Source organism: Chinchilla lanigera, unplaced genomic scaffold, assembly GCF_000276665.1.
Source record: "Chinchilla lanigera isolate Chin_1 unplaced genomic scaffold, ChiLan1.0 scaffold00069, whole genome shotgun sequence".
NCBI lineage: Eukaryota > Metazoa > Chordata > Mammalia > Rodentia > Chinchillidae > Chinchilla > Chinchilla lanigera.
The window spans coordinates 12684082-12697616 of NW_004955470.1; the positions used below are offsets into that span (position 1 = coordinate 12684082).

Below are 13535 nucleotides of genomic sequence, written 5' to 3' on the forward strand. Positions count from 1 at the left end.
GGGAAATTATGTATGTATGTACATACAGGATAGCTAACACAGTTGTACTACTTACTTCTATAGCTTTACTGAAAGAAACAGTTAATGATTACTTACTTGATCAATCTTGCATGTCTGTATTGGTTATCCTGAGAAACCACTTTGAAGATATCAATATGTAATACAACAACCATTGTTAATTTCCTACCACTTTATCTGTAATTCTGCATTGTTTGTATTGTTCTTATGCTATTTTATAAATGGATGTCTGTTAATACGTTTTCCTTCTTTTATTTTTAAAATAAATTTTAAAAATAAAGGCCTTTTATAAGAAATACATGTTTAAAAATACTTTTCAACAATCAGACACTAATCCAATCAAAAGTTGGGAAAAGAGACTGAGGGTGCAGCTTAGCTGTAGAATGCCTGCTTGGCATGTGTGGTGGATTGACAACTGGTGGTCAACTTGTAACACCCAGCTGAACTGAATCAGGATGGTGCTGGATGTAGAGCACCTACCTGACGATTGTTACCAACAACATAAAACAGAGAACTGGAGAGGAAGAAGATGGGGCTATTGGTTCTCCTGAGGAGCTTGTTTTGTGCTCTTTTCTGAAATGAAGTTGGCTGGTCTCATCATAGGAAGAGCCCGGGACCTTGTTGTTGCTGAGAATGGCTACAGTTCACTTTGGAGGAGCTCTGGTCCTAACTTTGAGCATCTCTTCCTGGCTCCAGAGGGGAAGATGGTGTGTTGTTCATTTTCTTGGAAAAGTTTGTCATGCTGGCTTTCCTGATATGAACGTGGCTGTTCTCATCGTCAGAGAAGTTTGGGACTTCTCTGTCACTGAGGATGGCTGTGGTACTTTTCAGGGAGCTCTGGTTCTTACTTTGAGTGTTGCTTTCTGGCTCTGGTATAGATCCCTCAGCCTGCCAGCACAGATCCTTCATCCCACTGACAGACTTTCTAGCTTCCACCACTGACCTTTACAGCACAGAACTGTGAAACAGACTTGCATGAGACATTGTCCTGGGCTCTAGGCCTCCAGCTGGACTCACTGGGAGGTACTGTCATGGTCTCTAGGTCTTCAGCTGGACTCATGCAGGACACTGCCATGAGATCCAAGCCCTCAGCTTGATTCTTTGGGTCTCTAGCGTGTGGACAGATTTCCCGCACTCTTTTGCATTTGACTCTTTGGGTGACTATTATAAAATAATCCTGTATGTGTCCTGTATTAAATTGTTTCCCTTGCAAACCCTGACTACAACAGCATGTGCAAGCCTGAGTTTGATCTGTAGCAATGCAAAAATGGAGGGGTTCAAACAGACATTTCATCGAAGATGGCAAAAAAAAAAACCCCATGTGATAATTTGTTTAACATCACTAATCATTAGGAAATACAAATTAAAAGCATAATAAGATACCACTATATACTTATAAGAATGATTAAACAATAACAACAGACCCTGACAAATCAAGGATAGAGGCAAGGATACAGACTAACATGGACTCATTCATTACTGGTAGGAATACAAAATGGTATAGGCATTTTGGAAAATTCTGGCAGTTACTTACTAGGTTAAACACACACCATATCACCAGGTGATCCCACTCCTAGGTACCAACCCAAGAAAAATAAAAACATAAAAACTTATGAGTATGTACAGCAGTTTCATTCATAATTTCCAAAAACAGTAAATAAACCAAACATTAAGTGGAGAAAAGATGACTAAATTGTGGCACAGACACAAATAATGGAATATTACTCAGTAATAAATAAGAATGTGCAGGCCGGGCATGGTAGCACATGCCTGTAATCCCAGCACTGAGGAGGTTGAGGCATTAGGATTGCTGTAAATTTGAGGCCAGTCTGGGCTACAAAGTGAGTTCAAGGCCAGCCTAAATTGCATAATGAAACCCTGTCTCAAAAAAAGGAATGTGCAATAGTCTATGACAAAACTATAAGAGTCACAAGCGCCACAAGGTCATGGGCTGCAGAGGAGGGTGGGAAGAGAGGCTGACTATAAAAGAACTTCCTGGATTGGGGTGGAACTTGTCTTAATTTAACTGTGGTTACGCATTGTATGTGTTCATTGAAACTCAAAGAACTGTGGCCTAGCAATGCAGTTCAGTGGCACAGTACTTGCCTGGTATGCATGTTTAACATCCAGCACCAGAAAAACACACATACGGCTCATGTAAGTTTATACTAAAACAGGTAAATTTTACTATACATAAAAATTTAACCGAAGTTCCTGATTAAAAGGTAAGTCAATCAATATAGAAAAGCAGTAGCTAACAAAAACTAATGAGAATATCTAAAGATAAAATTATTAATATATGTATAATTATTTGTAAACAACAGGAAAAAATATACAGGGAAATCACAAATGCAAAACAAAACTAAATATTTTCTCCATCTGTTGAAAATCAAATTACACACAAATGTAAGGTTCCTTCTCCCCTCAGAGTGATGTTAACACTGTAAATTATGATAATTTTCTATACAACAGAATTTCTATTGAGAAAGTCTATCTTCCACCAAAACAGAGAGCCCATAGAAAGAATCTCAATGACCCATGTCATAATGGAGAAGTTAACATGACATCAGTACACGTGTATGCCTGTAAAAGGCTACTAAAATGAATTTTTCCTGTGGCAACAGCTGTAAACTGCTAGAGCACAAAGTAATTGGCAAAGCCACACGTGAGGGCCTGGGGCACAGAGGTAGAAGACAACAAGAACCGAACACGATAGACTTGTTCAACCAAAAGTGAAAATGCTGACCCTCATTAACAACAACAACAATGGTTGTTAACATTAGCCTTACATTCTTATGTCTAGAGGGGACTGAGCAACTTCGTTGAAGATAACAGGATGTAACATAGCAACCACTACAAATTTCTATCATTTTAAGGTCATGTATCATTTTTGTTGTTTTTATGTTGTTTTGATTTTGTCTTCATTATTGTTTTGTCAGTGTTTTAATTTTTAAAATAAAAAAAAACGAAAAAAACACAACAAAATTAATAGTACGGGTTGGAAGGATAAAATGTGATAATACAAGTAAAGTACTTGCCATACTGAATGCATTTCAGCATTTGGTCATATTTGGTCACACAAACCCACAAAGGACAAATCCTTAGGGGGAAAAAAAAATCCTTCAAATTCTTATATTTGCAAAGCTCTACACGATTAGACCATCAAAAAGGTAAAAATTATGTCCGAAGAAACTGATAGTAAAGACTATAGTTCCTTTTCATTTAAAAAATGTACTAAGAAATTTAAATTTATGTTTGTCAAGACTGGTAAAGAACTGAAGTGTTCTGTGCTTGTAAGACTGAATGTATAGACAGAGTCATCTTCCTGCCCTAAATGCCACGCCAGCTCCTCTCTGCTAATCTATGGCCATTTTTTTCCTGTAATATTTACTTTAGTATTAAGCAAAAAAAAAAAAAAAAAAAGAAAAAAAAAGAAAAAACCTCTACTCATTTGAAGTGTAATTACATGAATAAGTTTTATTTTTCAAAAGTTCATTTTAGTAAGTTGCTTAGATTTAGAATAGTCTCTATAGAAACAATATTATAAACAGTCAAGTTCCTAAATAAGTCTGCAAATGTCTTATTTTTAATCTATAATGTACAGGGTATTTAGTCTTAAGATTGTTTTCAAATCTAGCAGCAGACTAAGAATAAAGCTCACTTGTTGCCCTCCTAGAAAGGCTAACTCTAGATAGTGCTCTCTCCCCTCCCCTCTTCTCTTTTCTTTTGGAGACAGGGTCTCACTACTTAGCCCAGCTGGTCTCTCACATAATCATCCAGAGTGCTGGGATTACAATAGGTGATGCATTTTCAAGCATAGGAAATTATCCCATTCCCTAGAGAGGGCAGAAATTGGTTTTTGGGGTTCATATTTTTGTCTTCACACTCAAAGCTCAACCCCATCTGAAAAACATTTCTGATAAACAACTTGTCCCTGTGGGTCAATTTCTCAATTGTAATCAACTCCTGTGGGTCAAGTTCAAATGTTTTTTAGTGGTTTTATTTTTTGAAAAAAGATTTCATTTCATCTCTCCCAATGGACTGATGTTTCTTTGCAGATAAACTGCAGCCTATTACACAGTCAATACTTCAAACTCTGCTGCCTATTTTGCAATGTGTACTTCAGCCCGGCTCTTATCATTCACTCAGATTCACAGGCTGGATACAACACTCAGTTTTGCCCTTAGCCTGCAACATGTCCAAGTTAACCATAATGACTTCAAGTTCTGTTTCCTGGAACAAAGGTAAATATAACAAATGTAATGCAAAGTGCAAGGAGTTCATTGTGATCTTATTAGGACTCATTTAAGTGGCACAATGGATGTGGAAATATTGTCAATTGCCTTTTAGTTTTAGTACAACATCCAGGGACAAATTCCTGAATTGAATACATCTAAGACACAAATTGTTCAGTTATCCAAATTTTATTCTTTACTACTGAATCTCTATCATTAAAGAGAATTTAAATTAAATTAGTTTAATTAGTTTAAGATTAAATCTGTTAACTTTAATTTTTCTTCTGAGGGAGCAATAATAAAAAAGATAAGAAATGTAGCCCTAGGTCACCTTGGAACAGGCAAAGTCTGCATTCAGTCTTTCTCTGCCTTCCTCGTTGGGGCCTCCTCACCCCATGACTTCTCAGTCTTGCTCTAAGTCAGAATCACCTATCTGTGTTTGTGCCTGCTTCGGCAGCACGTATACTAAAATTGGCACCTATCCATGTTCACACCTAACAAACCAGTGACATTTTTGATTCTCAAGATTTCATCTGGTGTTGGGAAAGTAACCAGTGACCAACCTGTCCCAATGTATCTATACTTTCACAAAGGCTTTAGATTTTCTATAATGTCTATAAAGGCATGCAATGTAAATGGCAAGTTGTGTATTTATGAACTCACAAAATCACTGTCCTGAAAAATCTGTCAACAGAGGAAAGTTCTCCTTTACACATATACTATAGGCCTGCCTTATTTCATAATCCTTCTTTGTAACAGATATTTTTATTTTTCAAAAACCATTCAAGTGAATGATTCTGGCCTAATTCATAGCTTTAAAGTAATGTTCCTGCTAAATACTACATAAGCAGCTAAACAAAAATATTACTGTATGCAACTTCTATTTGTCCATGAAAAAACTGGAGACAGACTACTCACAAAACATTTAAAGTATCCATCAATATACTTGGTACCCAATATTCCACAGCTTAGATATCACACTCTCTCAATGAGGACTCCCTGCTCTCCCCCATAAATATGGCCCACACAGAGGGTAGAATGAACTTGATCAATTCCTAAGAGAGAAAGGTGAAAGAGTTTAGGAGAGATGCTCTCCAGTTTTCTCACCTTATCTTTAGTAAGTCCCTTGATCATGTGACCCTAGGCTGCCTAAACCAGCTTAGAAGTGCTAGGAAGCCCACCACAACTGGCACAGACCTCCAGGACCCTCATTACACTCAAACACAAGTTAGAGCTCTTTCCTTTCTCGCAACCTGAACTCCCTACTCCTCAAGATATATATTTTATTTTTGACATATGGTATTATTTTAATTCCTATTTCAATCATAGTACACAGGTCTGATATCCAGAAAATAACCCATGCTGCCTATATAATTTCTATTTCTAGTAATAAAGACTTCTCAAACACATCCTTAATTAACTAGGTGACTGCTGTGCAAGCTCTACTAAACAACCATGTGTTTGACATGTGTCTGGTATCTCAGTGCCAGGTAAACAGTAATTATGATTCTTTGGGGAAAGATTTGGATAATCTAAATGAAATATGGTTGAGATAGCATATCTTTAGCCCTTTCTCATGCACACGTTACACAAAGAACAGGCTCCTACTTTCTCTAATTTTTTTTTTGAAATAAGGTCTCCTGAAGCCACTAAGTTTTCCAAGCTGGGCTCAAACTTGTGATCTTGCCTCAGCCACACTCAATGCTGGCATTATATGTCTGTGCCACCAGGCCTGGTTTAACAGCTTCTCTTTTGGGAGTTCTTCAGCATTTCTTCCCTGATGAGGATCAGAATGAAGCAGGAGTATCAAAACCTGGGTTCACTTTTCCTCAGCTCCACTGCTCCCCACAAGGTACCATTTCAAACATGTTGTTTGACTTTATACCTTTCCTTTTCTAGTCTCAACCTCAGGTCATTTTTAAAATGTTTCCCCAGTATTTTATTCCATAACTAGAAATCTCTTAAAGTCTAAAAGGAAATCGAGAAATCCTAGAACTTCCAGCATAGTTAATTCATAGTTATTGAAGCAATATGAAAACCATTATTTCTCAGAATGGATGCCCTTACATATTCCCTAAGAGAAGCACAATAAACAGAGAAACAACTGGCACTGTTTCAGAATACCCAGGACTCAGGACTTCTCTAAAGAGGCAAAACCAATCACATATGTTAGCCTGACAGCAATGTTTGCATGCAGTCAACAGCACACCTGTATGTCTGATATGGGACTATCTAAACAAACAAACATCAAGGAAAAACAGCTACCAAAATATAACTCTAAACAATTGTAAGATTAACAAACAAAAACTCACCTTTAAAATATGTTCTGGGGGTACTCATATAATGTAATAAACTTTGAGTTTTATTATACCTAAACTACTCAATTAAATCCTCAATGAAAAATGAAAAATCTTGGGCTTTTTCAGAGAAAAAAAAAGGGGGGGTGCTGGGGATTTAGCTCAGCAGCAAAGCGCCTGCCTGGCAAGCGCAAGGTCGTGAGTTCAGTTCCCGGTACCGGAGAAAAAACCAAAAAAAAAAAAAAAGTTAATTTCAAGTAAGTTTAACTGCCAAAGGCCACATTTTAAAAAGAGGAAGATGGGCCAGAGATATAGCTCAGTGGCACAAGTGCCTGCCTGGCAAGTGCAAGGTCCTGAGTTCGATTCCTAGTACCAAAAAAAAAAAAGCCTAAAAAGAGGAAGACTACTGGAGGAACAAAGTATAAGTACTACTTCCCAAGCTACTAAACCACGATATTACTGTTCTGAGGTTTTTAAAATGAAGAACATGGGCATGGTACTGCAGTGGCACATGCCTATAATCCTCGCACCTGGGAGGCTGAGGCAGGAGAATCCCAGCAAGGCAGGAAAATTCCAGCAAGTTTGAGGCCAGCCTGAGCTACACAGTGAGTTCAAGGCTAGCCTAAACTATATTGTGAGACCGTCTCAAAAAAAAAAGTGAATTTTAAATCTTTTAGCTATGTATTTTATTATGATTGTAGAGATATAGATACTATTTCTACGTTCTTCAAATCAGTAGTACATGTAAAACCTACAAAGTGTTGAAGTTTTAAAAATAAAACATCATCTAATTCAAACTTTCTCCTAGATAAAATCAGAAGAAAGTGTAGGAATTAAAGTTCTCTAAAAAAGTATTGAGAATCTGGTATTTTGTATTAAGAATACTCAAAATCTTTTTAAAAAACTCAATACTGTTGAAAATGAACAGTCAATATATATTTTCTGATGAAGAAAATTTATTCTGTAGTGCAATATAAAAAAACTAAGAGCACTTTTCCCTTACACACCAAAATACATAAATCAATGCATACAAATTGTCTAGAACTGTGTTACAATGAAAATCAGTCTGTGAACCCTAAAAAGCTATGACACAATATACAGCCTAGGAAAGATACAGCTTCTTCAGTGCATAAATGCTGACCAACAAACAGTTCCTGGATGTCCAAAAGCATTATCATCTACTCATTTAACATTCAGCAAGAATAAAACTGTTGAAGTAGACATATTTTCCATATAAAAATAATCAACACCTATCCTCAAAACATGCTACTGTGGCTCTGCAGGATGCAAAGGATAATACAGGTTATTCTTCCCAAAGAGAGTTTATATAACTGAAGGGGGAAAATGCAAAGCTTATTAAAATTTACTCCTTGTAAAAAGTTAAGTAACACTATAAAATGTAAGTTCATAAGTATTGCAAGGTAGCACATGACTAAGTGCCAAACAAGTGGTATTTTACACTCCCAAGGATTGGAGATGCAGAAGAGGCAAGTCAGGAGGTAGGTCTTTCATTATACTATGATAATTATAGGATCCCCTGATCGAGAGATGGAAATGTGCTAAGCATGGAGGTAGTAATTAACTGCAGGACATGAAAGGGACAAATTAAGGATCACAACCTTGAGACAGAAAGTAAAGCAAGCAAGGGGAAGTCTCTAAGATACCAAAACTATCCTCCCTGTAAGATAACTGAAAAGGAAAAAGAATTCCACAGCATTGCAGCTAAAGAGGAAATAACAAATACAAATAAGAATTACAAAGACTTACATGCTGTGCAGGTCAATCTTGATGGTCAACCTGACTCAGTCTCCTGGAGAAATCACCAAAGTACTAATAAGTTCACATCTAAATGAGCTATTTGGAGGTGGGGCCTAGTTGGAGGAAGTGGGTCATGGCAGCATGACCTTGGGAACTATATTATGAATCTGGTCCCTTTCTTTCTAGCTCCTCCCCCACTACTCTACTTCCTGGATGCCATGAGTTGAGCAGCTCACCTGGCCAGGCTCTTCCACCATAATGTTTCTGCCTTACAGCCAGCCAACTGAGGACTGAAACCTTTGAAATCATGGGGCTACATAAATCTTTCCTCTTTTAGATTGTGTATGTCAAGAATTTTGTCCTAGCAACAGAAAGCCAGCCAATACAGATAACCATTCCAAAGGAGTTTAATAAAAGTTTGAAATGGAAAATTATGGGTGTATTGCTCAAGAGGCAGAAAAGGGTAGTCAGTAGATTGTATTTTAACATTATTTTAAGACCACTACTGCAGTCAGCAATAGTTAATTATACAGTCAAGATCTTCTGAAACATAAAATGAATGCAATCACTAGTAAAGGGGATATGGAAATAACAACAGAGACTATATAACACAGATTAGGTCTTATCTTTGCTAGCAAGACTTAAATCTCTTTGTGTACTTTTAATGTCCTTGTCTGTTAAAAAACTGTTATGGTTTAGATCTAAAATGTATCCCCAAAGTATTACATGTTTAGACAGTGACTGGATCACTGGGATATCATTAGCTGAACGTGCTGTTAGGAAGAGGGTCCTGGGCACAGGTGGAGTCCTGGGGGCTTGACTTAGAAGAGTATATTCTTGTTCCTGGCTATTCCCATCTCTCTCTGCTTGCTGGCCACTATGGATTGAGTACCTTTTCCTCTTCCATGCCTCTCCCTCTGCATCCTGTTCCTACGTTAGATCCAGCCAACGATGGACTAAACCTATGAAGTATGGTTTCATGACACAAACCTCTTCTCCTTTACACTGTGGATGTTGGGTATTTTGTCCTAGCCATGGGAAGGTGACTAAGATTTTAGCACCAGAAAAGTAGGGTTGTTTCTGTGACTATACCGAACCAAGGTCTAGAAGCTTTTGGAACTGTTTCACAGGAAGAGTTTGGAAAGGTCTGGAGATGGTGGCTACAGAAGCCCTAGAATGCAGTAAGCCAAGATTGATGGGAGATTCTGGTCAAAATTTAGACGACCAGAATGCTGACTAGAATGCAAACTTCTGAGAAGCCCAGAAGCTGGAAACAAGGCTCCACTGGCAGCTGGACTACAGGTCATGTGTGTTACTTTCTGGCAGTAAATTTGTCTTCAATTTGCCTATGTCCTGAGGCTCTGTGGGAAACTGAGATTAACTGAGTGTACTGCTTAATCTTCTGAAGGAGATTTAAGTCAGCCCAACATTCAGGCTGTGGTATAGGTACTGTTGGGGACTTTTAGTCAGATTTATGCTGAGAGACAAATCCCTATCACTAAATGAATACATAAGAAAAAAGGAAAAGTACCAAATCAATAATATAAGCTCCCCCTCCAAGAACCTAGAAAAAAAGCAAAATAAACTCAAAGCAACCAAAGAAAAGAATACATTTTCAAAGAAAGGAATAAAGATCAGAAATCATTTATATTGAAAACAGAAAATTTTTTTTAAAAAACCAATGAAACAAAGAGCTGGTTCACTGAAAAGAAAATGAAATTGACAAACTATTAAGAGTGACAAAGGAAAGGTACACAACACAAATTACCAGTGTTAGGACTGAAATGGAATAGCACTATCGTCTGTCCGTGTAAAGTTCACAACTATAAGGGATAGTTCCATTCCTTAAACTGCCACAAATCACACAACCTAACATAAAGTGAGTAGCCTAATAACTATTACAGGACTGAATCTGTAATTTGAAAATACCCCTAAAAGAAACCTCCAGTCCTAAACAATGTCATTTAAGAATCTCACCATTTAAATAATTATAAAGCTAGTATTTCTCTGATATGAAATCAAAGACAGTACTATATGTGGAAACTACAGGCCATTAGCCCTCAGAAAGTAGATTTAAAAAAAAACACCTCTACAACTTATGGTAAAAATTAGAGTTTTATAACAGAAACAGGTGGGGATATGGCTCAGCAGCACAGCACCTGCCTGGCAAGCACAAGGTCCTGAGTTCATTTCCTGGTACCCCTCTCCAAAAAAAAAAAAAAAAAAAAGAAAAAAGAAAAAAGCGGTGCTATAATAACAGAAACAGGGAAAGGAAGGACGTCTATTTACAATCACAATTACTGAACAGAGTGCTAAAGTGGCATAAAAAAACAAAACAAAAATTAAACAAGAAGGAAGAATATAGTGCTAGAATCTAGCAAGCAAAGTAAGGTTGCATAAGAAAAGGCAAGCAGAGTGTAAAAGAGTTAAATTGTCCCTATTTGAAAATGATATGATTATCTATGTAGAAAATTTCAAAGAATTCTAACTCTTAAAATAAATGAATTTACCAAGGTCACAGAACACACGTTAAATGTATAAAAATCAACTATATTTCTGTACAGTACTAACAAATATATTAATAAGATTTAAAAACAATCATCATCTATAATCCCTCAAAAATTGTATACTTAGGTGTAAAGGTATAACCCTAATAAAATATACACATGATGGTATGCTGAAAATGCTAATAAAAAGAAATCAAAGGATATAAAAAGAAATAAAGGTAAATACCATGCTCATGAAGTAGAGAACCTAAAGTAGTAAAGATATTGTCACTAAACTGATGAACAGATCCTACTGGAGTTCCTATCAAAATCCCAGCAAATCTTTCTGTAGATATACTCTATTCATGTAAATTTGACAAATGGAAAGAATAGTTCAATTCTTCAAGATGATTCCAAAATTTATAAAGGCAAAGAACTAGAATAGCTAATTTTTTTTTGAAAATAGAGGAATAAAGTAGGAGGAACTAGTCTATACCAGGAAAAGACTTATACAGCTATATGAATCACAGTGTATGGTAATATGGAACCCAGAAACAGACCCACATAAATGTGTTTAACTGACTTTTGATAGAAGTGCAACAACAAGCTGGCATGATAGTGGCTGTTTGCAATTCCAGCACTCGGAGGCTGAAGTAGGAGAACTACAAGCTCAAGCTCAGCCTGGGCTACTTGGTGTGACTCTATCTCAAAATTAAAAAAAAAAAAAGTAAATAAAATGCAACAATTCAATATAGGAAAGAGAGCTTTTCAATCAACATTGCTTGAGCAACTACACATCCATAAACCAAAGAAACAGCCAACTGAAAGCTGACATCTTGTACAGAAAAATTAATTCTACATGGGTCATGAAATTAAATAGAAAATGTAATCTGTAACACTTTTGGAGAAAAAAGCAATAGAAAAATTTTTGGAATCTAGGGTTAGGCAGCAAGCTCTTAAACTTGACATCGAAAGAAATATCCATAAAAGGAAAAATGAACCTCATCAAAATTTAGAACTTTGCTGTGCAAAAGATCCTATTAAGCAGATGAAAAGACAAATTACAAATTGAGAGGAAAAACTCTGCAAACCACAACTGAAAAGGGACTAGTATCTAGGATACATAAACACTCTACACTCAACAGCAAAAATCTAAATAATCCAACCAGAAAAAGGATAAAAAAGAAATGAAGGCATAGCAACAGAGGAAATGGCAAATACGCACATGAAAAGGGTTCTAACATCACTGGGCAGTGTAGAAACATACTTAAAGCTACAATGAGTTATCAGTGCACACTGATCAGAAGGGCTACAAACAGGGACAGCAGGAACTGCTGACAAGGATGTAGAGGAACTGGCAGGAATGGAGAATGGGACAACAGTTCAGCCACTCTGGGAACTCGTCTGGCCGTATGATATATGTAAAACTAAACTCGGACAGGCATGGTGACTCATAGAGGTACTCTCAGCACTCTGGGAGGCTGAGAAAGCAGGCTCACAAATTCGAGCTCCACCTGGGTAAATTAGGACTTAGGGAGCTCCTGTCTCAGACAATTAGAAAAACAAAAACAAAAACAAAAAAAAACCTGGAGATATAGCTCAGTGTGAAGGCCTCGGTTTGTAATTTTAAGTGTTCAATTACCATATGACCCAGCAGCTGTACTCCTGAACATTTACTCAAGAAAATTTAAGACTTAATGTTTACATTATGCTACATTAGGAATTACAAGAATGTTTACAGTAGCCATATTTATAACAGCCCCAAACTGGAAACAACTTTGGTTTCCTTCAAACAAAGTCTGTTACATCCATACCATGGAATACCACTTAGCAAAACTACTACTACAGTACTGGCAATAACCTAGATGAATCTCTAGAAAACTTTGCTGAGTGAAAAAATACAATCGCGTTCTCACTAGGGCCCCTTCACACGCCCCCGCCCCACGCACGTGCGCAGAGACACAGCAACGGTCGCCGCAGTCCACACTGAAAGAGCCTTCTCTAACTTCTGACCGTAGAGAGGACCGTCAGGGCTCCGACCAACAATCGCTGCCCCTCCGGCCGCCATCGGAAGTGTCTCTCGCAGCAGTGCCAGGACCAGGAGTCCTGAAACCGCCTGGCCTCGGACAGCTTCACGCACCGTACAAGCGGGACATCTGTGCTGTTAGAAATGGAAACGGAACGTCCTTCCAGGTAAAAACCGCGCAGGGTGATCACCCCACCACGCACCCAGGACGCCCGCGCACACACGCTAGCGCGGGGAGACAAAGGGGGGCCCGCGCCAGGACACGCACAGCGCGCCCCGGGGCACCGAGCAGCCCGCGGGGCGCCCCTTCCAGCGCACACGGAGGGGCTCGGGCCCGGGAGCTGCGAGGTCCACAGGGCTGCGCGAGGCGACCCTTAGAGCAGGGCGGGCCGCCGCCCATCCCGCCAGCGCCCCACCGGCCGCTCCCAGTCCGGCGAGGACCGAACCCCTCGCGGGCCAGGCGCCTCGTCTACGCGGACCAGCGCTCGCCATAGGGGTCGGAGTGGGAGACCCCGAGGCTGAGACTCCGGGGCTGCGGAGGGGCGCCGGGGACCGTGGGATTCGGGCCAGGAAGTTTCGGGGAACCGGGGGCCCGGCAGAGGGCGCGGACTCACCCGGCGCCGCGCGTCATCGGTGGCAGCCATGGCCGGGCGGGCAGCCAGCGGTGGTCTCACCGGCCCGAGCGCGTCCCGAGGGCGTCGGGAAGGCGGGCAGG

At 39.0% G+C, this 13535-nt stretch overlaps 1 protein-coding gene and 1 long non-coding RNA gene across 5 annotated transcripts in view; one reads left to right on the forward strand and one right to left on the reverse strand.

Moving 5' to 3' along the window:
- The window catches only part of Sept10 (septin 10), a gene marked incomplete at its 5' end in the record, with an annotated part of 50472 nt that extends 36937 nt beyond the window's left edge, over positions 1–13535 (reverse strand). For 2 of the 3 annotated variants that reach the window (XM_013522808.1, XM_005415243.2), the window contains 2 exon segments: positions 12808–12955; positions 13435–13535. In XM_013522808.1, coding sequence (XP_013378262.1) covers positions 12808–12955; positions 13435–13451 — 165 coding nt within the window. 3 annotated transcript variants of the gene reach the window in all.
- The window catches only part of LOC102011434, a 48348-nt gene continuing 47728 nt past the window's right edge, over positions 12916–13535 (forward strand). For both annotated transcript variants that reach the window (XR_001237029.1, XR_001237028.1), the window contains exon 1: positions 12916–12987. This is a non-coding gene — a long non-coding RNA (uncharacterized LOC102011434). The remainder of the gene's footprint in view (positions 12988–13535) is intronic.